The sequence below is a fragment of the Geotrypetes seraphini genome, chromosome 7, assembly GCF_902459505.1.
Source record: "Geotrypetes seraphini chromosome 7, aGeoSer1.1, whole genome shotgun sequence".
Taxonomy (NCBI): Eukaryota; Metazoa; Chordata; class Amphibia; order Gymnophiona; family Dermophiidae; genus Geotrypetes; species Geotrypetes seraphini.
The window spans coordinates 161,489,094-161,515,521 of record NC_047090.1 but is presented as its reverse complement, the minus strand read 5'-3'; the positions used below and the strand labels follow the sequence as shown (position 1 = coordinate 161,515,521).

At 45.3% G+C, this 26,428-nt stretch overlaps 1 protein-coding gene across 1 annotated transcript in view; it reads left to right on the top strand.

Moving 5' to 3' along the window:
- Window positions 1–26,428, top strand: part of DYNC1H1 (dynein cytoplasmic 1 heavy chain 1) — a 312,112-nt gene that overhangs the window by 123,750 nt on the left and 161,934 nt on the right. Inside the window, exons 34-41 of the mRNA XM_033953397.1 lie at window positions 3,957–4,113; window positions 8,635–8,862; window positions 9,014–9,244; window positions 9,413–9,553; window positions 10,520–10,753; window positions 18,358–18,564; window positions 18,656–18,777; window positions 19,092–19,257. Of these exons, the coding sequence (XP_033809288.1) occupies window positions 3,957–4,113; window positions 8,635–8,862; window positions 9,014–9,244; window positions 9,413–9,553; window positions 10,520–10,753; window positions 18,358–18,564; window positions 18,656–18,777; window positions 19,092–19,257 (1,486 nt within the window). The remainder of the gene's footprint in view (window positions 1–3,956; window positions 4,114–8,634; window positions 8,863–9,013; window positions 9,245–9,412; window positions 9,554–10,519; window positions 10,754–18,357; window positions 18,565–18,655; window positions 18,778–19,091; window positions 19,258–26,428) is intronic.

Genomic DNA, 26,428 nt, shown 5'->3' with positions numbered 1-26,428 from the left:
GCTCGGGGGCCACATGCAGCCTGCCAGGTACTATTTTGAGGCCCTCGGTATTTTTATCATAATCACAAAAGTAAAATAAAACAGTTTTTTGATCATATGTCTCTCTATTATTATTAAGACTTAGCAGAAAGGAAAGATTTATAAGCTATAAAGAGTTACTTCATGCAAAATTGTCATTTCTTTAATAAGACATTAACTATTTTTTCTGAGGCCCTCCAAGTACCTACAAATCCAAAATGTGGCCCTGTAAAGGGTTTGAGTTTGAGACCACTGCTTTAGGCAGTCTGTCCGACCTTGGGGGTGTCACACTTGACGGGTTGAGTCCCTCCCCCCTCATTTCCTCCACCTCCCCCCAAATTTTTTTTGTAGAGGTGCCTCAGCTGTAAGCCTTGCAACTGATACCGGCAAGGCATATGTCTTAGAGAGCCAGTGGAGTCTGTTCAAAATAAAATATTCTGAGGCAGTGCTGGTCTGAAGGCAAGCCTTCAGATCCTGTTAATTGATTTTTATTGTTAACTGGCACCTTTTTTCTTAGCTTACTCACGTATTGCACAATGAGCACTTTTTAAGGGAAAAAGTGCTCCAGACGTGAGGTCGATGTGGCCGACCTGTGCTCATGGTGTGCTAGCCGCCGCAAAGGGGAGTCCTCATTGGCTTCAGGTGCCGGTAGCAGGCAGTGAGGAAGACTGAGCTTTCCTCACCACCCTCGCTGCCGGTCAGCGAACTGAGGTTTCCCTTACCACCGATGGTGCTGGGGATTCCCTCACAGATTTATGCTGGCTTGCCTGCTTTAGCGGCTAGGGTGGTTCAGGCCTCTTTGCCGCTGCAGGTCTCGGGCGAGTGTGTTTTCAGCGGGTTTTGTGTCAGTTTTGGCAGGAAGCTCCTCCATATTGTCTGCAGCCTCAGGTGACCTTCCTGCTGTATTGGAGAGATGGGGGCAGGTTTCTGCTGGGTCTCTTGCTTTGGCAGTGAGTCCTATTGGGCCTCCAGGAGATTTTTCCCCTGAATTTGTTTTAGCCTTGTACAAGGCTTATCTTCAGGCAGCTGGGGGTTTTGCTTCCACCCCAGGGATCTCAGGTCTGCATCCACCCCTATTTGGGCCCCCTTTAGCGCAGGTTTCGACACTCCCCCTCTGGTTTCGTCCAAGCGGCCGAGGGTCTCTTGGGATGATCAATTCTTGTTCGGGGAGCCATTTTCGCCTGAGGAGGACTTGGACCCCTTGGTGGACCTCCAGGATCCTCTCGGAGGGACGGATGCCGCTGGCAGAGGTTTTTCAGAACTGCCAGCTGGCGAGGATGTATCTGTGTTGCGCATTTTTTCAGTGGGAAGAGCTCCAGGAACTTATTCTTCAGGTTGCCTCAGTTTTGCATTTCAAGGAATACACAAAGGAGCCCCCACATGTTGTGGACCCCCTGTTTCAAGGGATCTGCTTGGCCTCCGGCTCTTTTCCTATGCATCAGGATATTTGGGATATTGTGCTTGGGCAGTAGAAGGTGCTGGAGACGCCTTTTCATTTTGCTTGTTCTATGGCCCACCTGTATCCTATCCCGGAGGGGGATAAAGATACCTTGAAGTCACCGGTGATGGATGCGGTGGTTTTGGCCATTGCGAAGCGGCATACGGTGCCAGTAGAGGCCGGATTGGCTTTGCGGGACTCTGAAGAGCGTAGGTTGGAGTTTCTTAAACACTTCTTTAGGCAACCAACCCTTATTACTAATGCAATACATTGGTCATTTGCTCCATCCGAGCTTGAAATCTATTCTTGACTTTGGTAAGAGATTTTCAAATCTTGTCTATTCGGTCTAAAGATTCTGATGGTGATTTTAAGACAAAACCTCACTGCCAAATGTTCCCAAAAGAGCTTACTGCTCAAAACTGGGCTTACAGCAAATTGATCAACTGCCTCATAAATATCACCATCAAAAAGCAGTTTTCTAGCTAAATTTTTAAAAATATATTTATATTATATATCAGATAGGGGACCACCATTCTGGGTTTCAAGGGCAAGTTGGATGCACACCTTCTTGCAAATCACATTGATGGATACGGGTAAACAGGTCTTCATCGGGGAACACTTGGCTTGGCCTCCGCGTGTGAGGGTCACCGGACTGGATGGACCAAAAGGTCTGATTCGGTGAAGGCGTTTCTTATGTTATGTAGATATATTTTTATATCAACCACATCAATACCTAAAAAAGCATCCAATATATACAAATGTCCCATTCCAGCTAGAATAGTAGACAGTAATGTCATAAATCTTCACATACAATACCAGGTGCTTATCTCAAATTCCTGTTGCCATAGTCTTCAAAACTGTACCCAAGGGCCTCTTGTTTCACTTCAGCTACATCAGACTATTACATGGAGCTAAATCATTCAAGATTGCACATGTTTACAGTGTTTCTAAGTCCATCGTGAAGTTGAATCTATTAGTCCCATCTGAAAAAACAAGAATTGTGGTTATCACAACAAATGTGTGTGATAACCACCACATATATTCATACTGTACTTAAGAAATGCTACAAGCAAGTGCCGTCTTAAATGATTTAGTTCCTTTGTGTTAATATTAGTGCCCCATCTTCAAATTTCAACATCCTCCATTTCCAAACAAAGGCATCAGATTGGTACTGATCAGCTATATAAAGCTATTACTTGATCATCTCTTTATGCTTTCACCAAATATTACTATAAGGATATTTTCTTCCAGGTCAAGTTGTGTTTTGGGCAAGCATCTCATATAACCTTTTTGCATAATTCTGTAATTCATCAGCCATCCAGTATTATACTTTCAGATTTCAAGTATTAAATTTCTGCAGTGCTTTGACCTGGATTGACCACTGTGGAAACAGGATACTGGACTAGATGTGCCATTGGTCTTAACCCAGTATGGCAACGTGACATAATCAAGCTCGAGAAATGGGTATCGACATGACAAATGAGGTTCAACGTGGATAAGTGTAAAGTGATGCATGTCGGTAACAAAAATCTTATGCACAAATACAGGATGTCCGGGGCAGTACTTGGAGAGACCTCCCAGGAAAGAGACTTGGGAGTTCTGATCAACAAGTCGATGAAGCCGTCTGCGCAATGTGCGGCGGCGGCAAAAAGAGCAAACAGAATGCTAGGAATGATAAAGAAGGGGGATCGCGAACAGATCGGAGAAGGATATCATGGTGCGCCCTCACCTGGAGTACTGCGTCCAGCACTGGTCGCCATACATGAAGAAGGACATGGTACTACTCAAAAGGGTCCAGAGAAGAGCGACTAAAATGGTTAAGGGGCTGGAGGAGTTGTTGTACAGTGAGAGATTGGAGAAACTGGGCCTATTCTCCCTTGAAAAGAGGAGACTGAGAGGGAACATGATCGAAACATTCAAAATACTTAGTAGATAAGGACAGGTTGTTTACCCTCTCCAAGTAGGGAGAACGAGAGGGCTCTCTAAAGTTGAAAGGGGATAGATTCCGTACAAACGTAAGGAAGTTCTTCTTCACCCAGAGAGTGGTGGAAAACTGGAACACTCTTCTGGAGTCTGTCATAAGGGAAAACACCCTCCAGGGATTCAAGACAAAGTTGGACAAGTTCCTGCTAAACTGGAACGTATGCAGGTGAGGCTGGACTCATTTAGAGCACTGGTCTATGACCTAGGGACCGCCGCGTGAGCGGACTGCTGGGCACGATGGACTGACCCAGCAGCAACAATTCTCATGTTTTTATGGCTATTCTTATGTTCTTGGAAAGAATATATGGTGGCATTTACACTTGTGTTCATGGGTGGTGGTAGTGAATACATATATAATTTTAATATTTTACAAGCAACTGAAGTAAATTTGAAATAATTTCATAAGAACATCAGCTTATAAAATTATAATTTACTTTGTTGAATCTGGAACCTTTTCTCTATATCATAATGCAGAATTAATTTTAATTAACATGAATGTTTTTGTCCATAAATATAGGATTATAGACAATGTGAGAGGAGAATTACAGAAACGTCAGTGGATCATCTTTGATGGGGATGTGGACCCTGAATGGGTTGAGAACTTAAACTCTGTGTTGGATGATAACAAACTTCTGACTTTGCCAAATGGAGAACGTCTCAGCCTTCCACCAAATGTATGTTTACTTCTATTTAATGTTCATAAGTTAGGTAATAAGTATATAACTTGCTGCAAAGAATGCTGCTTTATCCTGCCAGACCACTCCAGACATAAGAGTTTTACCCTGCCCTTCCAACAGATGAAGACAGCCACAACTTTCCAGTGACTTTCCTGTACTTAACTGTACTTAACTGGCAAATATCTCATATACACCAGAAGTTTTCTATCTTAAACTCCTGGGGGTTTACTAAGTTCACAGATATCTGAGGATGATAAATTCCTTAGAAAAAAAAAAGGTTAGACTGTTTGCTTCACCATTTGTGGGCCACCAAAACAACTGTGCCCAAATTGTCTTTATTCAGATGCATGTGATGTGATGCTTCCGTAGCACTATGGAGAGAGTGTTGACTCTGGGTGGATGCATTTTTTTGTTTAATTTTTTGAGCATATTTATTAAAGATAAAATTTCAATAAAAACCATGGGTCCAAGAAAACAGAACTGAAAAATGCCCCATACAATACCTCTTTTTCCAGAAGTTAATAAAAATTCTAAAGCAAATGTGCAAAAATAAATCCCTCCCCCTTTTTTCCTCCCAAACTTATCCTACAATCTTCCTCCACCTATTTCAGATCTCTTTCCATAGTAAACCCTAATCACATCTAGCCTAAATCAAGAGCTTCTCCCTCTAAACTCGCTGAAAAGGAAACTTCAAAACAAAATACAACCCTGTGATCTAACCATATCTGGAGCAAATTTCAGACCATTCTTCAAGCTTAGCCAGGTCTTTCTTCATGATGTTCACACCATCCAGCGTGTCTACCTTTCCGTCAGTACAGGGCTGTAAAAGCAAGAAATTTCTTCACCATACTTTAGCATTCCAAGCGGCTTCCCATGATATAGAGAATTTTGATTGTTATTGCTTGGAGCCTGTTCTTATAAACATTTCAAAACTCAACTGAAAACTCATCTCTTCTCAAAATACTTGGTCAAATAACTTCTTTTGTCATTCTCAAATTGTCTTTAGTTTATAATCTTTTGTAAACTGCATAAAACGTATGGTTACGCAGTCAAGAAGTACTATGTTATGTTACTCTATTGCAGATTTTGGTATCATCCGCAAAGAGGCAAATCTTTACCCGAAAACCCTTCAGCAATATCGTTTATAAAAATGTTAAAAAGAACAGAACCTTGAGGCATCCTTTCCTCAGAGCGATCTCCATTGATCACTACCCTCTGTCGCCTTCTATTCAACCAGTTCTTGACCCAGCCCGTCACTTTGGGATCCATCCCGAGGGCATTCCGATTATTTATTAGACGTCTGTGTAGAACACTGTTAAAGGCTTTGCTAAAATCTAAATACACCACATCTAGCGCACATCCTCTATCCAATTCTCTGGTCACCCAGTCAAAGAAATTGATCAGATTTGTCTGACAAGACCTACCTCTAGTGAATCCATGTTGCCTTCGGTCCTGTAATCCACAGGATTCCAGGAACTTGACCATTCCCCAGCCGCCAATGGTCAGGGCAGAAAGGATTCCCTTACCATCAAAGTGGCTGGGGACTCCCTTACAGCTGCTGCCAGCGTGCCTGCTTTAGCGGCTGGGACGGTTCAGGCCTCATAGCCACTTCAGGCCTCCGGAGCTCCTTTTTTTTTGGGGGGCAGTTTGAGCTCTGTTTTTGGCGGGAAGCACCTCCATCTTTCTGTAGCCTCAGATGACCTCGCCTCTGTATTGGTGACAAAAGGACAGGTTTTTTGCTGGGTCCTCTGTTCTGGCTGGGAGTACTATGGGGCCACCTGAAAACCTGACCTGCCAGTAGATCTTGAGGACCGGACTTGGGCAGCCCTACTATAGAGGGTGATAGAGCATCACTGGTTTTCTGTCTTCATCTGCTGGGAAGGAAGCATGTGCCAAACATTTGGACTGCTCTGGAAGGACACAAGGAAAAATATTATCAGGTAAGATCTTATTTCTCCATATTTGGGTGGTGAAAATACAGTCTCTTTTTGATGTACCTAGTTCTTGCTCACTTAAATGTAGTTTGTGTTAATCTAATATAATAAAATGGTAGGACACGCATGCGCACTAAAAAAATCGTGTTCCCTGATCTGTCGCGGAAACACGAGTGCGCATGCGCGCTTTTTACGTCACCACCTGCTCTGCACCACGCGCCTGCTGCTTTCCACCTCGCGCCGTTGTTCCTCCTGCACCATGGCACGCCAGGCATGTCCGCCGCCGGCCTCGAGCTCCTGGGGGCCGGCAGCGCGAGCCGCCCGGCCGGTGCTGAAGCCCCACCTCCCGCTTCCGCCCTACACGGCGCCGCCAGACCCGGCCCTAAAAAATGCAGCGACCCCCGTCTTACGAAGAAGCCACGGTCCGGCCCAGCCCGTTGAGAGGGAGAGCGGCACTGGCACCAGGGAGGGGGGGGGAACACACGAGGGCTCAGCTCAGCCGCTCCTTCTCTGCCGGGGCTAACAGCAGCAGCCCCCGAAGCTCCTCACCAGCGTGTCCCGCCCCCTCGAGAAGGGTTTAAAAGCTGGCCTCGTGCACTCTGAAATCAACTGCCGCTCGCATACCCGTGCCAGGGTGATGCGCAGGCGCGGGGGCTCCCGCAGTGTCCAGAAGCGGCGATGGCGGTGCTGCTGCTGGTGACGCTGCTCCCGCTGCTGTGCGCGAGCGACGCACCGGAGCTGGACCCAGCCTGTCGGCAGCGGCTCGATAGAAAGAATTGCTAGATAATCCAGAAGATCTATCCTATGAGCTTTGAATAGGAGCGAGAGTAACTTAAATCCTAAGCACTGATCAATAGGGAGCCAGTTGTAGTAGTGGAGAGACATGATCCTATGTAGGGGTGTGATTTAGCAATCTAAAGGCTGTTTTGGAGTTTGCGAAGCTTCTTGAAGTATGTATGGGAGCAGTCTAAGTACACGATGCTGCAATAATCTAATCTGGCTATTAACGGTGAAAGAACAAGAGAATGAAACGTGTCAAGGTCACAGTACCGTCCATTTGAATACAGCTCATGAAGATGTCATGGTCACAGTACCGTCCATTTGAATACAGCTCATGAAGAATCATAAAACACGCCTTGCTTACATTTGATATCTGAGGTGTAAAGGTAAGGGCAGCGGCTGACAGGAGGAGACAGAGGGGAGATGCTTGATTGATGGGAGATAGAGAGAAGGGATATGTTGGACTGTTGGGGGGGATAGAGAAAGGGGAGATTCTGGTCTGGTGGGGGGGGAAGAAGGGAGGCCTACTGCTGGACAGGGGGAGCAAGAAGAGGTGCTGATGAACTGGGGGAAAAAAAAAGGAAGGGAGGCCTACTGATGGACAGGGGGAGCAGGAAGAGGTGCTGATGGGCATGGGGGGTAAGGAAGGCAGGCCTATTGCTGGACAGGGGGAGCAGGAAGAGGTGCTGATGGACAGGGGGAGAAAAAAAGGAAGGGAGGCCTACTGCTGGACAGGGGGAGCAGGAAGAGGTGCTGGTGGATAGGGGGAAAAAGGAAGGGAGGCCTACTGCTGGACAGGGGGAGCAGGAAGAGGTGCTGATGGACAGGGGGAGGTAAAACAAAAGGAGAAGGGCTGCTGCTGGATAAGGGGAGCAGTGAAGGAGTGACTGGGGAGCAGGGAAGAAGTGCTGCTGGACAGGGGGAGCAGGTAAGGAGTGCTGCTGGACAGGGGGAGGTAAAAGGAAGGGAGAAGGCCTACGGCTGGACAGGTGGAACAGGCAAGGGGTGATGGTTGACAGCCGAGGAAAGAGAGAGACAGAAAGCGACCAAGGGGAGAGAGAGAGAAAGAAAGAATGAAAGACAGACATACATATATTCTAGCACCCGTTAATGTAATGGACTTAAAGACTAGTTTTTTATAATTGACAGGCATCCCAAGTCCTCTAAATTTTCTTCACATTTCTACCTCTAACCCTCTGTTGTAGTTCCTTCCTATTTCTTCTACTGTAAACCGTGCCGAGCTATACAAACGTGGAGATGATGCGGTATACAAACCTAAGGATTAGATTAGAATTCAAACCCAGGGGAATGTCAGCATTTATCTCCAGAGCCCTTTTGATGGGAAAAAAAGCCATCCTCACCAACTGGCTCTCCTGTGATCCACCGTCATATGCACAATGGAGATCCCTAATGATAGTGCACGCAACACTGGAGAGACGCATGGTGGGAGACTTGACTCTTGGCCCGGGTCGCAAATTTTGTCAGGTGTGGGAGCACTTCTGGCAGGACCTCACACCACGTGCTCGCAGTAGACTTTTGAATCTTTAAGATTTTATTCCCACTCTCAGCTGTTGGACTGGCCATGGATTCTTGGGGAGGGGAGGGGAGGGGTGGAAGGGAGGGGAACTGATTATATTATTGAAAATGTTATTTCCTGAATGGTATTACTGTTTGTATTTGCTTCTTACTGTTGGAATAATAAAAATCATTTAAACATAATTGACTAGAATTTTTTTTTTTTAACCTCATGTGCTTGTTTTCAAATGTTTTGCAATTCGAAACATCAGATTTATTTTATCTTTAGGTTCGCATCATGTTTGAAGTACAAGATTTGAAATATGCTACTTTGGCCACAGTTTCAAGATGTGGCATGGTGTGGTTCAGTGAGGATGTTCTGAGTACTGACATGATATTCAATAACTTCCTGGCCAGACTGAAGAGCATCCCTCTGGATGAGGGTGAGGAGGAAGCCCAGCGTAGGCGAAAAGGCAAAGAAGATGAAACTGAAGAATCCTCTTCGCCTATGCTACAGGTAGAATTCTGAATAACTTAGGATTTAGTTGCCCAGTTATGGGAGGAGTTTTGACTTTTTTGTTGATATATGCTGTTGTTAAATTTAAGAAATACAGTTGTAAACGTGTCCAGTACATTTAACAGTTCAAAAAAGTTCATTTTATCCACAGATTCAGAGAGATGTGGCAACAATTTTGCAACCATATTTCACATCCAATGGATTGATCATTAAAGCCCTTGAGCATGCCTTTAAGTTGGAGCATATTATGGATCTTACTCGCTTGCGCTGTCTTGGGTCTCTCTTTTCAATGTTGCACCAAGCATGTCGAAATATTGCTCAATACAATGCCAATCATCCTGACTTCCCAATGCAGATTGATCAGCTTGAACGCTATATCCAGGTAATGATGCAGAGGACAGATTTTTGATAACTCAAATATGCACATAATATATCCTAAGACATAGATTTTCAGTGAACAAATAGCTTACTGGGTTGTAGGCTTCCATAAATCACAATTTCTCCAGCAGACTGAAGTTTGAACAGTTTGTTTTTTCATTTGTTTCAACAGCGATATCTTATCTATGCCATTCTGTGGTCCTTTTCTGGTGACAGTCGTTTAAAAATGAGAGCTGAACTTGGCGAATATATCCGTCGTATAACTACAATACCATTACCTTCTACTCCCAACATGCCAATAATAGACTTTGAGGTAAAGGATAATTGTTGAAATGGTGTATATGTACATTTATATCTAGATCTATTTTTTATAGAAAAATCTTTTTCTTTATTGGTGATTCCTCTAAGACACCATGAACACATGCTATTTGATTTACAGTTAATCAAGAGCAGGTCTTAACATACATGTCCATAGTACAGTAACTTATCACCAGAATCTTTCTGACCGGAATACCCCCTTTCCCTCCCCAATTCCATCTCATGCTCTCCAGAAGTGTCCTAGTGGTTAGCCCTTTCCCTTCATTGCTGTCAACTTTGTAGTTGTCCCCAGATTTTGAAAATGCTAGTTATATTGATCCTTTCTACCCAGGGGTTTATGTTTTGTGATAGAAATTAGTAGGGAGTGAAAAAGCCAAGTGGGGCCCACAAGCTGAGCACATCTTCTGCTCTAGCTCATTGCAGCATGTGATCTCTATATATATTAAAATTAAAGCCAACATCGTGTGCCTTCAGTTGCTTGTTGAACATTCATTCCAGTGCAAATGTTAAGTTCATCCTTGTAGTCCTTGTATGATAAGATTTGTTATTACCCATCAGGGGTTTTTTGGGGTGTTTTTTTTTTTTTTGCAGTATTCCTATGCCACTAATAGATCAGATTAGGAACATGGTAGTATGCCCTTTTTGTATTCAGATACTGAAGTACACTTTCACATTTCAAAACCCTCGGTGTTTTCTAGGCTGTAAATGGGCTGTATCTTCCTCATCACAAGCGTTCAATTTAAAATGGTTAATATATTCTCTGTAGAAAGTTGAGGAAGGCAGCCACCCAAATGGTGTAATGGCCTTATCCCCGTACCCGCGGTGACCACTTTCTCATGACAATGTACAGTGATGCCAGCCCCTACCTAAAAATGTAAGAAATTATTAGATTTAAGAGATTGATGGTACAGTTCAGTTTTATAACTACTTCCCTTATGTCTGTAATACTTTTTTCACTTAGGTATCTATCACTGGTGAATGGTCGCCCTGGCAATCTAAAGTTCCTCAAATTGAAGTTGAAACACACAAAGTTGCTGCGCCTGATGTTGTGGTTCCCACCTTAGATACAGTACGCCATGAGGCTTTGCTGTATACATGGCTAGCAGAGCACAAGCCCCTAGTCCTTTGTGGCCCTCCAGGTTCCGGGAAGACTATGACTCTCTTCAGTGCTCTGAGAGCCCTACCTGATATGGAGGTAAGAAAACTTTCAAGTATCTAAATCACCTCGGTGCCTTTATATGTGAGCTAAAGCCAACTTTGTATTAATTTCAGCATAGGGTCTGGAAATACAATTCAAGTGCTGTTTAGGCCCTAAGTCATAATTTGCTTCTAAAGGTTATTAGAATGGAACAAGCACAAAAAAGTTGCAATGTTCTAGGGCAGTGGCATGACTTGAATGTGTTTTCAGCCATTTGTAGCAAAGGCCTTTTGATGTGTCCAAAAGTGCTACCTAATATAGACCACTTCATGAAATGTAAGGATACATTTGGGTATCAGTACCAGTTGAAATAAGCTATCATTTTTTGGATAGAGTTTCTATTTAAGAATCTTATTTAAGAAATTCCTGCAAATGACTTAATACCGTTAGCTCCTTCCCACTTCCCAGTACCACGTCCCAACACCTTCCCGATTCCCCAAAGCAACCTCATCTACTCTTTTATCTCCTCTAGAAATTACCAAATATCTTCTTCTTGTAATACGTTTTTGTAATTTTTTTGTAATCCGCCTTGAACTGCAAGGCAATGGTGGAATAGAAATTGCTAATGTAATCTTTATTATCCCAGGACAAGCAGGCAGGTATTCTCACTAGTGGGTGATGTCATCCGACAGAGCCCCGATACGGACATCTTGCAAGCATGTCTTGCTTGAAGAAACTCAGAAGTTTCGAGATGCCCGCACCGCGCATGCGCCAGTGCCTTCCCGCCCGATGGTCCGGGCGTGTCTCCTCAGTTCTTTTTCTTCCGCGGAGCTGAGAAGTCTATCTTCAATTTGCGCCCATTGAATCTCTTTTTTTGCCTTCTGTTTTGCCGCGGGTTGAGTTCTTTTGGCTCTCCTGTGCATTTATTTCTTTCTTTGATTTCTTTTTTCAAAAAAAAAAAAAAAAATTTTTCCTTCCGATACCGGGTCGGCCGCGTGGCTGGGGCCCCGCGCCTTCGACCTTGCAGCGGAGCTTTTCCGGCCTATGTCCCGGACGATTACCGGTTTTAAAAAGTGTAGCAAGTGCCAGCGCGCAATTTCGCTCACGGACCCTCATCGACGCTGCTTACAGTGTCTGGGACCGGATCACTTCCCGAAATCGTGCCGGCCTTGCTCCACTCTTACGGCGAGAGCGTTTAAGCGCCGCTGTCTACTGTGGGAGTCCATGTTCAAGATGGAAGCTTCATCGGATCCTGCAGCTTCGACATCGACGGGTGCTTCGACTCCTTCAGCGAAGCCCTCTGCCTCCCCGGCTGCTTCAGGCCTCCTGAAACCAGCATCGTTCACACCGGTTTCGACTTCGGCGCCGGTGCCTTCCTCCGTCTCCTCGGAGCAGGTATCGACCCCTACAGTTCCACTGGTGGTGCTCAAGGTGCCGAAGACTGGCAAGCAGAAGCACGCTGCACCGAAGGAGCGCGAAGACTGTGCGGAAGGACCCCCTTTTGGTGTGGATCCCTCCATATCGGCTTCGTTGCGGTCCCTTCTGGAGGCTCAGTTCGTGGAGCTCATGCAGACCATGGGGCCTCGGCTGATTGCCACCATCCAGGGTGACCTCCCAGCTTCGGTTTCGAGGGGCGGACCGCCCCCTCCTCCTCCTCCTCGCCGCACGACCTCGTTGCTCGGCGAGGAGGAGCGGCGAGCGATGTCCGGGTCCTCGAGGAGGTCCTCCCTTAGTGCTGTGCCTCCTTTGGAACCGATTCCCTCGAGGAGGGCCTCCCTTAGTGATATGCCTCCCTTGGAGCCCATCCCCTCGAGGAAAGCCTCGTTTAGTGACCTGCCTCCCTTGGAAACGGTTACTCCGCCCCATGACTCAGTGTGGCGTCCACCTTCGGGGCCACCCAGTCCTGGGCATAGCAGGAAGCAGGACGAGTTCTTCCGAACCCCCTATCAAGCCTGGGCGTTGTCGGGGGAGGCGCCGACTCTTCCGCCTCTGCGATCGACGGCATCGAATCCGATCTGCTCCTTGGAGGCGTCTGACCCAGTTTCTCACAGATGGGCTCGATCCCCTTCCAGGCATCGAGAGGGGCATCGATCCAGACATTCTTCGAAGCATTCCTCTCGACACTCGACCGTCTCGCCTCAGAAGAAATTGCCTCGGTTGGGGTATGCTGCTTCGACTAGGTCTCCTCCTCCGGGCCCGGAGTTCGAGGACCCCGAGGTTTTCTACTCGTCCTGTTGCTCGCAGGCCTCTCTGGAGCCTGAAGCCTCTTCTTCTTCTAGTCCGTCTCGCAGACCGGCGACGGCGGACCAACTGTCCTTTTCATCGTTCCTCAGGCAGATGGCAGATGACATGGACATTACTCTCGATGCTGGGTCTCGATATTCCAAGGAGTACCTCGATACCATGCACTTGCCTCGTCCTCCGGCAGAGTCCTTGCGGCTTCCCCTGCACAAGCTCCTCGACCAGACCTTCATGCGATGCTTCGAGTCTCCTTACTCTATCCCTGCGGTCCCTGGCAAATTGGATGCGCGGTACCGCACGGTGCATCATAAAGGCTTCAAGGGTCCTCAGCTTTCTCACCAGTCCCTCCTGGTCGAATCCTCGCTCAAACGGTCTCATCCTGGCCAGGTCTATGCTTCAGTGCCTCCGGGCCGCGAGGGCAGAACCATGGATAAGTTTGGTCGACGCATCTATCAGAATTCGATGATGACGTCTCGAGTCCTGAATTAAAATTTCCACTTTGCATCCTACTTGGAATTTTTTCTACCTGTGCTTCTGAAGTTCACACCATACATCGAGTCCCAGGCTAGGTTTGAGTTTGAGGAAGTGGTTGCTTCGCTGTCCCAACTTCGGCTTCAGTTGATGCAATCTGCCTATGATGCGTTCGAGCTCTCGGCCTGCTCGGTGGCGATGCGCCGGTTGGCCTGGTTGCGGACCATTGATATGGACCCGAATCTTCAGGACCGCCTGGCGAACGTCCCGTGTGCTGGGGCGGATCTTTTTGACGAATCTATCGAGACTGTCATGAAGAAGTTGTCTGACCACGAAAAGTCCTTCCAATCTATCCTTCGGCCGAAGCCTAAGCCTCAGCAGTCTCGACCTTCTCGCCTGCCGTTGATTTATCAGCGGCGTTATCAGCCGAGGCAAACTCCTCCTGCGAGGCAACCGGCGAAGCGACAGCCTCCCCAGAAGGGTCAGCCTAAGTCTCAGTCGCCTGCTGTCCCTAAGACCACTCAGCCTTTTTGACTGTCTCGTCGAGGGCATAACCAACCTCGTTCTGCCTCCCCCTGTTTTTCCCATCGGAGGGCGCCTCCATCATTTTTATCATCGCTGGGAGGCCATAACAACCGACCTCTGGGTCCTTACTATCATCAAGGAAGGATACTCTCTTCATTTCCATCGGGTCCCTCCGGACTACCCTCCAAGAGAGTATCCTTCCAACTTGACTCAGACCGCCCTTCTTCTTCAGGAAGCTCAGGCTTTGCTCTGGCTTCGTGCCTTGGAGCCGTTCCCGAAGGACCAACTGAACCAGGGGTTTTACTCCCGGTACTTCCTGGTTCCGAAGAAGACAGGCGACCTGCGACCCATTTTGGACCTCAGGGTCCTCAACAAATTCCTAGTCAAAGAGAGGTTTCGCATGCTGACACTTGCTTCTTTCTACCCCCTCCTCGAGCAGAACGACTGGTTATGCTCTCTGGATCTCAAGGAGGCCTACACTCATATTCCCATTCATCCGGCCTCTCGCAAGTTCCTCAGATTTCGGGTGGGACATCTCCATCTGCAGTATCGAGTGCTTCCATTCGGCCTGTCTTCGTCCCCCAGAGTCTTCACAAAATGTCTGGTGGTGGTGGCTGCGGCCCTCCGGAACCATGGTCTTCAGGTATTCCCCTACCTCGACGACTGGCTGATCAAGGCTCCCTCGGCCTCAGGGGTCATCTCAGCGACCCTGTCAACGATTCTGTTCCTGCAGAGTTTGGGATTCGAGATCAACTTTCCCAAGTCTCATCTACAGCCGACCCAGTCTCTTCCCTTCATCGGGGCTGTCCTGGATACCGTACGTCTCAGAGCATTCCTTCCTCCTCAGCGCATGGATGCTCTTCTTCATCTCTGCCAGTCTGTGTCTTCTCGCCAGACCATCTCAGCGAGACACATGATGGTCCTCCTGGGCCACATGGCCTCTACAGTTCATATGACTCCGTTTGCCAGACTCCACCTCAGAATTCCTCAGTGGACCCTGGCATCTCAGTGGACTCAGGTGTTGGATCCGTTGATTCGACACATCACAGTCACTCCTGCTCTTCGGCAGTCTCTACTCTGGTGGATGACCTCTTCGAATCTATCCAGAGGTTTGCTGTTTCATTCTCCTCCCCACCAGAAGGTTCTCACAACCGATTCCTCGACCTATGCCTGGGGAGCGCATCTGGATGGGCTTCGCACTCAGGGATTCTGGACCTGTGCGGACCGACTCCATCAAATCAATCTTCTGGAGCTCAGAGCCATCTTCAATGCTCTTCAAGCTTTTCAACATCTGCTTCACGACATGGTGGTCCTCATTCGCACCGACAATCAGGTCGCCATGTATTATGTCAACAAGCAGGGGGGTACAGGCTCGGCCTCCCTCTGCCAGGAAGCTCTCAGAGTCTGGGATTGGGCGGTTCGCCACAACGCCTTCCTCAAAGCTGTCTACATTCAGGGGAGGGACAATGTCTTGGCGGACAAACTGAGTCGTCTTCTCTAGCCTCACGAATGGACACTCCATTCCAAGCCCCTTCATCAGATCTTTGCTCAGTGGGGAACGCCTCAGATAGACCTCTTTGCGGCTCCCCACAATTTCAAGCTGCCTCAGTTTTGCTCCAGGATCTACGCTCCTCATCGCCTCGAGGCAGATGCTTTTCTGCTGGATTGGAGGAATCGCTTTCTGTATGCGTTTCCGCCATTCCCTCTCATTCAAAAGACTCTGGTCAAGCTGAAGTCCGACCATGCCACCATGATTCTGATAGCTCCTCGGTGGCCCAGGCAACCTTGGTTCTCCCTTCTACTTCAACTCAGCAGCAGGGAACCGTACCTACTTCCAGTGTTTCCTTCACTGCTTACTCAGCATCAGGGGTCTCTGCTTCATCCCAACCTGCAGTCTCTCCACCTGACAGCTTGGTTCCTCTCAACGTAACTCCGCACCAGTTTTCCCAGGCGGTGAGGGATGTCTTGGAGGCTTCCAGAAAGCCTGCTACTCGTCAATGCTACTTCCAAAAATGGACTAGATTTTCTTCATGATGTATTTCCAATTCTAAGGAGCCTCAGCAAGCCTCCCTATCCTCTGTTTTGGACTATCTTTTACATCTGTCTCAGTCTGGTCTCAAGTCGACATCTATACGAGTCCACCTGAGTGCTATTGCGGCTTTCCATCAGCCTCTACAAGGGAAACCTCTCTCTTCTCATCCTGTGGTTTCCAGATTTATGAAAGGACTTTTTCATGTCAATCCTCCTCTCAAACCGCCTCCAGTGGTTTGGGATCTAAATGTTGTCCTTTCTCAGCTTATGAAACCTCCTTTTGAGCCTCTGAGCAAGGCTCCACTAAAGTTTCTCACTTGGAAAGTGGTTTTTCTGGTGGCCCTCACATCTGCTCGCAGGGTCAGTGAGCTTCAGGCCTTGGTGGCGGACCCACCTTTCACAGTATTCCATCATGACAAGGTGGTCCTCCACACTCACCCGAAATTCCTGCCTAAAGTGGTCTCTGAATTTCACCTCAACCAATCCATTGTGCTTCCAGTGTTCTTTCCAAAGCCTCATTCTCATCCTGGAGAATCAGCTCTTCACACTCTGGACTGTAAACGTGCTTTGGCTTTCTACTTGGATCGCACCAAACCACACAGAACTGCTCCTCAACTTTTCGTCTCCTTTGATCCAAACAAGTTGGGACGACCTGTATCGAAGCGCACCATCTCCAACTGGATGGCGGCTTGTATATCTTTCTGCTATGCCCAGGCTGGATTACCCATTCCCTGTAAGGTCACAGCCCATAAGGTCAGAGCAATGGCAGCCTCTGTAGCCTTCCTCAGATCGACACCGATTGAGGAGATTTGTAGGGCTGCCACTTGGTCCTCGGTTCATACGTTCACCTCTCATTATTGTCTGGATACTTTCTCCAGACGGGATAGACAGTTTGGCCAAACTATGTTACAAAATTTGTTCTCCTAAGTTGCCAACTCTCCCTCCATCCCATTGAGGTTAGCTTGGGGGTCACCCACTAGTGAGAATACCTGCCTGCTTGTCCTGGGATAAAGCAATGTTACTTACCGTAACAGTTGTTATCCAGGGACAGCAGGCAGCTATTCTCACGTCCCACCCACCTCCCCTGGGTTGGCTTCTCTGCTAGCTACCTGAACTGAGGAGACACGCCCGGACCATCGGGCGGGAAGGCACTGGCGCATGCGCGGTTCGGGCATCTCGAAACTTCTGAGTTTCTTCAAGCAAGACATGCTTGCAAGATGTCCGTATTGGGGCTCTGTCGGATGACATTACCCACTAGTGAGAATAGCTGCCTGCTGTCCCTGGATAACAACTGTTACGGTAAGTAACATTGCTTTGTGGTATGATTGAAGCTTGAAACCAGTGCTATATTTCTGCTGCTGTTCCTGCACCCTCCTATTAAGAGGAGATTGCGAATAGTTCTCATTATTACATTGGCAAATATTAGAAATTGTTCTAGTTTGCCTATTATAACAATCTCCTATGATAAGATTACTGTATAGATTTTTTTTTTTAATTCTTTATTCATTTTAAAACTGACAAACAAGTGATTAATATTAAAACATTACATTACTAATAAAATATACAGCACTTGACATTCTTATACATATAATCCTTTAAAGTAGAAATTATAACCCTTTCCCCCCACCCAACAATTCTTCAACAGAAATCCAATCATTAAATAAAAATATTAATCATCCAGTTTCCCCCCTCCCCCCAACAAAATACATGTAACAGAAAGGAAAACGATGTTCATTCATTACAATAATTCTCTAATGGCCCCCAGATCTTTATAAAGTTGTTATAATTACCTTTCTGTATAGCAATTGCTCTTTCCATTTTAAAAATGTAACAAAGTGAATTCTAATTAAGATTTGTATAATTTTTACAATTAGCCGTAATGTGCTGAATTGCCACCCCTGTCATTATTAATAGAAGTTTGTTGTTATAAGATGAAATTTGACTTTTTTTCCTCATAGCCATGCCAAACAGAATAGTATTATAAGACAAAGCAACATGATTTTCAAGTAATCAGTTAACCTGCGTCCAAATTGAATTCCAAAATAATTTAATAACAGGGACAGTAAAAAAGTAAATGATCCAATGTCCCTACTTCCAGATTACAATGCCAGCATTTATTAGACTTAGATCTATCTAACTTTTGCAAACGAACTGGGGTCCAAAAAGCTCTATGTGACAAAAAGAACCAAGTTTTCCTCATAGATGCAGACATTGTACATCTCATTCTCCAAGACCAAATTCGTGGTCATTGAGATGCAGAAATTTGCTGCCTTATCTCAATACTGTATAGATTTTTGTTTGAATCCTCAACACTGTATTTAAAAAGTGTGTATGAAATTGGTGCATATCCGTTGTGTTGGCTAATTTTGGTTTCCATTCACCCTCTCTTTTAGGTTGTAGGACTAAACTTCTCTAGTGCTACAACACCAGAGCTACTTCTGAAGACCTTTGATCATTACTGCGAGTACAGGCGTACGCCTAATGGTGTGGTGCTAGCCCCTGTTCAGCTAGGGAAGTGGCTAGTGCTGTTCTGTGATGAGATCAACTTACCAGATATGGACAAATATGGCACGCAGAGGGTCATATCATTCATCAGACAGGTTGGCTTCATTGTGAAATAATTAGCATTTTTAATGTTTTAAATGTAATAATCATAACTTGTATTTAAAAAAACAATCCTTTTTGCTGTAGATGGTGGAACATGGAGGTTTCTATCGTACATCAGACCAGACATGGGTGAAACTGGAGAGAATTCAGTTTGTTGGAGCTTGTAATCCACCTACTGACCCGGGAAGAAAACCACTTTCACATAGGTAATGTTTTCTGTATATCCCAAAACAGAACACCAACCATTTTAATTATCTGGGTGTTTTGAAAGACAGCTTGTGATTAGTCTAATGGCTACAGGTTTGTTTTCTTATTTAATTTATTTAGTTCGTGAAATTTTTACAAAATTGGGCCATGTGCAGCTAACTTTTAATATAGATAAGACAGTATTATTCATTTCTTAAATACTTACTCATTGACAAAGCAAACCTTTATCCTTTAATCTGCATGATAATTTACTGCTTTTATTGTAAAACCAGGGAAGGGAAAATTTATTTTATGCGGGTTTCCTTCTGCCCAGGTTTCTACGTCACATACCTGTTGTATATGTGGATTACCCAGGACCTGCATCACTCACTCAGATCTATGGAACATTCAATCGTGCAATGTTGAGGCTCATCCCATCACTTCGTACATATGCAGAACCTCTTACTGCTGCTATGGTGGAATTCTACACAATGTCTCAGGTAAAGTTCCAGTTAGAGTAACAAATGCAACATATGCAGTCAATCCATCTAAATCCCTCTCTGTGAAACTCATAAATCTTAACAAAAGAGCTCGATTTTTATCATTTTTGTGCTAAACTGATAATTTGTTTACATCCATACCAGATCAGTCCAGAATCTGTGGGTTATGTCTTATTGACCTGTGGATGGAGACAAAGAAACAAAATAGTCCAGTGTGATTCACCCCCCTTTATTGCACCGTGAAGCCTCAGAATGCTCAATATTGCTCTGTTTCCAGCAAATGGTAGTGGACAAATTGTCTAGCTCCTGGACCAGTAGGAGAATTCATTCCCAGTAAAGTAGAATTTTCCACCTCAGCAATTTGAAAAGACTTTTGTCTTTCCATACATGAGGAATTCTCAAAGGATTCTGAGTACCAGTGGTATACCAAGGGGAGATGGGACAGGGGGTGGTCCACCCCAGGTGCAGACCATAAGGGGTTGCTTCTCTAGGCCCCTGTGATCTGGGAACATCTTCACAACTTGCTGCTGTGGCTGATGTCAGAGCCTTCCTCTGTGCTTGGGTCCTGCCTTTGTGGAAGCAGGAAGTAGGCGGGATTGGCAGGGAGGAAGACCTGATGCTGTCCACAACAGCGAGTTGTGAAGGCTGTTACTGCCGACAGTGGAAGGCAAGTGTTCAGTGATGGGGTGACAAGAGGGGGGGAAGAGGAGAGAGAGAGAGATACTAGGCCATGGGGAAGGGAGGGAGGGAAGGAAAGGAAGAATTGGAGATGCCAAATCATGGGAAGGGGAAGGAAAGGAAGGATTGGAGATGCCAGACCATGGAGGGAGAGGGAAAAATGGAAGGAGAGGGGAGAGATTCTTTTTTTTCCCAATTCTTTATTCATTTTTTCATCTTACATCAAGTGTACAATAATACATCAATTAAATCATACACATCACTTGAATTTCTTTTCTAGTATCATCTTCAATATATAAATTAAGTCCCTTTCCCACCCACCCTTTCCACAGATATTATAAAGCAAACATATCGCACATATAATAAATTGAAAAACATTGATTTAACCAATAATATAGCTATACATCCCCCCCTTCCCAAAATTATAATTATACTTTTAGTTTAATAAAAGGTGCCTAATCATTACAATATGTTATCAATTGGGAGAGATTCTAAGGCATGGGGGAGGGAAGGGAAGGAGATGGATTTCAGAAAGTGGGGTAGGGTACAAGGGAGGAAGGAAAGGAAAAGAGAGATGACAGCATGGGGAGGGGGTGAAGACAGAGATGAGAGAAGAATGGGGAGAGAAGGTGAAGCTGAAATGAATCATATAAAGGAGAGAAGGGGCACAAGCTGGATGGAAGGGGAGAGGATAGACAGTTTATGGAAGGGGCATACAAAGATGTCATATGGAAGGGAGAGGGGGCAGACAATGGATGGAAGAGTCAGAGAGAGAGTGCAGACGGGATGAAAAGAAGAGAGTGAAAAGATGAAGAAAGCAGAAACCAGAAATGACAAAAGGTAGAAAAAAATTTTGCTACTTTTTTGTTTTTTTGGTTGCTTTATAACAGTGGTATTGTAGCTGTATTGATAAACGTTTATAAATAGTGAATGGAACTCAAGTAATCTTTTTATTGGACTAATTTTAATACATGTTTTACTAACTTTCAAAGATCAAAATTCCCTTCTTCAGGACAGGTTGCAATAACAGCAGTATACTGTACTGACCTGAGGAATGAAGTTTTGGCCTCTGAAAGCTAATTGAAAAAGTATTAGTCCAATAAAATAGTATTTTGTTATGTTCCATTTTTTTGTTTTATTTCTATTTGTTAATTTGTAAAGTGGTGATTATCAGATTTTTCAAATTTACATCTGCTTTCTGTATTTTGCATAGTATTAGGGGACATGTCACTGTTTCTGTGGTGTTTCATTGTATGCAGAGTCTGGCTTCTTGGGTGGTTCAGTTTAATTTTTATCTAGATGGATGGACCGTTCAGATCTTTATCTGCTGTCATTTACTATGTTACTATATGTTACATATTTCTATTTTTAGTTTGTGATTTACTTATTCCATAGTAGGTAAGAGTGCATCTGTGTTCTGTGTGTATGAAAAAGACGTGGTTTTCTGTTAGCATTTACTTAACAGGATCGATCTGTGGCATGTTTAGTTTTACAATGGGTGTATTGATGATCTAGTGCTCACTGCAGTGTTTAAAATGCTGCCTTTTCCCTAGGTGCACCCTTATTGTGTGACTCATGCATTATTACTAAATATTTTTTTATATAGAGGAGGAGAGGAGGTTGTTAGAAAAAAGATCTGCACTGGCTGTCAAATCTACTAGGTGGATTTGTGCTAGGAGACACTTGAGAGAGAGTCCCGGTTTAAAGTTATCGATCAGAACTGTTACACCCTGAGGCAGCAGTAATGTGAAATGCTGGCCAACGTTGGTGTACCGGTCGGTCCTGTGAGATAAGTTGATTTTTTTCATCTATCTTTAAAGCTTTAATTCTTGTTTTGCACTGCACAGAACCTATTTTATATTGGCAAGGGTGGTTTTTTTATGCCTATGAGGTTTAGCCTGAACACCTTAAATCCCTTTTTGTGGATGGTGGGAGGGTTTGTCATATGAGGCTTTTTCCACCTTTGATATAGTAGTTGGGACCTGTGTATAAGCACTGCTTTACTACCTTGCATTGTCTATGTAAAAGAGTTAAACATTGAAATCTACTAGGTATACCACTACTGAATACTTCCCATCCTCACCGCCTTCCTGCTTCCTAAATGGCTAGACCCCTCTAATCTGCAAGAGTAAATTAGGTATATTTAAATTTAGTTTGAGAAGCTTGCATAGGAGTTTTTCTCCAAGTATGCAGTAAGCAGTCAGATTGGGAGAACGGAACTGGGCGACACTTTGAGAATATGCTACCTGTGTATTCTGAGAGTTCTCAGAATGATGCATTTGTCTGCTACTCTGAGGGATCATCAGCACTTTGTCAAGAGTAACCCTTAGGCAAAACATGCTAGAGATCAGACTCATGGCACTTTGAGAATGGGCTGCTGATGTGATTTTCTAAGATATTCAGATTAAACTACTTGTGTGTGGCTGTGAGGAAGTTTGCTTCAACAGTCTTTGGGAACATTTTTTTTTCCCTTTGTGCTGCTCTGAGAGAATTTAGAACTACAGTACTTTGTGTGCTGCCTATGTGTTCTGAGGAAACTTATTCATAAGTAGTACCTTTTAGCCGGGCGCTCTGCCCGGCTAATTTAGGTGAGTGCCCGGTTGTCATCTGTCACAAATTCTGCTAACACTGCTCAACATTGAAGAGCTGCCGAAAGTTCAGCCACCAAAAGTTCCTGCCTGACTTTTTTTTTAAATGGCAGCAAGCGACTTGAACCTGTGCTCTGGGGCTCTAACGGTACCACTGTGCGTGCCGGCTTCCCTTCTCTTCCCTCCAAAACCAGAAGTTACGTCCCCGGGGGGGGGGGGGGATAGGGAAGAGAAGGGAAGCCAGCACAGACAGTGGTATCATTAGAGCCCTGGAGCATGCAGGAGATAGGTCAGCAACGTAACTTGCTGCTCTTACTTGCTTCGTGTCTTTCTTGCTGCTGGGTCCTGCCTACTTTGCTTCCGTGAAGGCAGGACCCGGAAACAAGGTAGGCCCGAAGCAAGCAAGAGCAGCAAGTTGTAAGCTTCCTTCCGTCAGGGAGATAGGTCAGCAACGGAGGGAAACTTACAACTTGCCTTAGTAGCGAATCTGCCGACGGGTGTGTGAGATGTAGGGGGAGGATGTGAAGAGAAATGCTGCTGCTGCACTCAGTTGGGGGGAGAGATGCTGCTGCTGCACCCAGTTGGAGGGGGAGGGGAAAGAGAAATGCTGCTGCACCCAATGTGGGGGAGGGGGAAGAGAAATGATGCTGCTGCTGCACCCAATTGGGGGGGAGAGAGAAAGAGGGAGAAGGAAGACCAGGGAAGGGAGAGAAGAGGAAAAAGGTGCCAAGACCATGGGAGAGAGGGAAAGAAAAGGAGATACCAGACCATGGAGGCGGAGAGAGAGATGTCAGGGCAATGGGGGGGGGGAAAGGAGACAGATGCCAGACCAGGTGAAAAGAAGGAAGGAGGGAGAGAAAGGAAAGAGAAGAGATGCCCAATAATGGAGTAGGAGGGGGAGATGGAAGGAGAGAGATGCCAGGACATGGGGGAGGGAAGGGAAACTAAGAGACATAAAGTGCCAGACCAGAGGGAAAGGAAGGAGAGGAAGTGCCAGAGCAAGGAGAGAGAAGAGAGAGATGCCAGAGCATAGGGGAGGGGGTGGAGACAAAAAAATGGAGAGGGGGTGATGCTGAAATGAATCATGTACAAAGAAGAGAAAGGGCACAGGATATACAGTTTATTAAAGGGACATAGAAAGAGGGAAGATGCCATATGGAAGAGAGAGAGGGCGGACACTGGATGGAAAGGGCAGAGAGGGTGGATAGTAGATGGAAGGGGTAGAGAGAGTGCAGAGGCTGGGTGGAAGGGGCAAAGAGAGGACAGACGTTGCATGGAAGGGAGAGAGGACAAATGCTGAACAGAAAGAAGAGAGTGAAGAGAAGATGACTAAAGCAGAAACGACAAAAGGTAGAAAAAAATATTTTTGTTGCTTTACATAGAATCAAGTAGTATTGCAACTGTATTGATTAAAGTTTATCAATAGGAAATGGAAATAAGGCAATTTTGGGGGAACTAAACCCCTTTCCTCAGGCCAGGACAGGATATCATAACAGCAGTGTACTGTACTGTCTTGAAGAAAGATTTGGCCTCTGAAAGCTAATTGAAAAATGAATTAGTCCAATAAAATGGACTCATTATTTGTTTTATTTCTATTTGTTAATTTGTAAAGTGGTGATTGTTATGTAGCAGTCTTTCAAATTTACATCTACTGTCTTTATATTTTGCACAGTATTAGGGAACGTGTCACTGTTTCTGTGGTGTTGCATTGTATGCAGAGTCTGGTTTCTTGGTTCAGTTTAACTTTTGTCTACATATTTCTATTTTTAGTTTGTGATTATTCCATATTGGGCGAGGGTGTATCTGTATTCTGTGTGTACGAAACGGACATGGCTTTCTGTTAGCAGGATCAATTGACTGTGCAGGATCTGGCTTGTTTAGTTTTACAGTGCGTGTTCTAGTGCTCACTGCAGTGTTTCAGATGCTGCCTTTTCCTAGGTGCACCTTGTGGTGTGACTCATGGATTGTTACTAAAAATAACTTTTTTGTATAGAGGAGGGGGTTGTTAAAAATGATCAGCACTGGCTGTCATATATACTAGGTACGTCACTGGATTTAATGACCCTATTCTAACTTTACTGTTGACGTAAGTGGTGTTATCCCCCCCCCCCCAGTATGAAGAATTAAATTAAAGTATTAACATCAAGGAGCTTTCAAATGACATTATAAGCAAATAAAAATGAAATATTTTTAATACATTGCTAATTATTACCTGCATCTTTACCTAAACTGTTTTGCCCTAGCTCTCACTTTGATCTTTATCTGCTACTTTTTAATTTTGCTGTAGTGAAATCACACAGGTCTTCTTCAAGGCTCAGTAACACCTCTCCATAAATTATGTGGAAGAGGTCTGGAAGTAGGGATTGCATCTATTTCATATCCTCAGTGAGACCTCAGGAAGGAACCTAGTGATCAAAACATTAGAGGTGCTGGATGAGCTATATTTATCTTTTTTTTGTTTTAGTTGTTTAAATTCATGCAGAAATAAATGGCTAGATTGAACCTAATGACTTCATTAACGCATTTCCCTTTTTTAAACCTCTATACCAGGGGTGCCCACACTTTTTGGGCTTGCGAGCTACTTTTAAAATGACCAAGTCAAAATGATCTACCAACAATAAAAATTTAAAAAAACACAACGCACACTGTACGCATAGAATTGTTAATTATCATTCCTTTTCCGGGGTTTTTTCAAAGAGGTCAAAGCAGATGACTCTATGCACTGTCACCTCAGTAACAACCATACAAAAATAGACAAATACTCACTCCCTCCCTTTTTACTAAACCACAATAGCATTTTTTAGCGCAGGGAGCTGCGCTGAATGCCCAGCGCTGCTCTCGACGCTCATAGGCTTCCTGCGCTAAAAAACTCTATTGCGGTTTAGTAAAAGGGGACCTTAGTGTAAAATATAGACAGCAGATATAAATTCAGACACATTTTGATCACTAAATTTAAAATAAAATAATTTTTCCTACCTTGTCTGGTGATTTCATGAGTCTCTGGTTGCACTTTATTCTTCTGACTGTGCATACAATCTTTCTTTCAGCCTGTATGCTTCCTCTTCTCCACACCTCATTCCCTCCCCCAACTTTTCCTTCCTCTCTCCCTGCCCTTTCTTTCTCTCTGCCGCCCTTTCTTTCTCTCTGCTTCCTTTTCTTTTTTTTCTGTTTCTCTTCTTTCCTTCTGTCTCCCTGCCTGCCCTTTTTCTTTCTTTCTTTCTTTCTCCCTGCCCTCCCCCAAGCCACTGCCATTGCCATCGGGGACCAGTACCCAAACTGCTATCGGGGACCAGTAATAACAGGCCACCAATAACAGGCCCGAAAGCCGACGCCCACCCCAAGCTCTCCCTGCTTCGATCGGCCAGCATCGCAATCGACCTATTGGGGGAAATGCTGCCGGGTCCTGCCTTCGCGGAAACAGAAAGTAGGCAGGACCCGGCAGCAAGAAGAACAAATGCTTCACTAACCTGTCTCCCGCATTAGCCCGTAGCGAACGCTTGCTTCAGGGCTATCAACATGTGCGTGCCGGCTTCCCTTCTCCCCTCCCCCCCCCCCCGGACATAACTTCCGGTTTCGGAGGAAAGAGAAGAGAAGCCGGCACGCACACGTTAGAGCCACGGAGCATAGTTCGCTATGGGCTGAAATCTCCAAGCCGTTTTTTTTTTGTTTTTTTTTTAATGTTCAGCAGCGGCAGCAGCCCAGCTAAAAGGCCCTAGAGAGAACACTGGAGAGGAAGGCTGATCGGCCCGGTAGATCAGGACGGCAACACGAGTCTATCACGGAGCCCGGGATGGGTTCCGCGATCGACTCGCGTTGCCTTCCTGAGCTACTGGTCGATCGCGATCGACGTGTTGGGCACCCCTGCTCTATACCATTTGAAAGAGGGTAAATATCTAATTATTCAT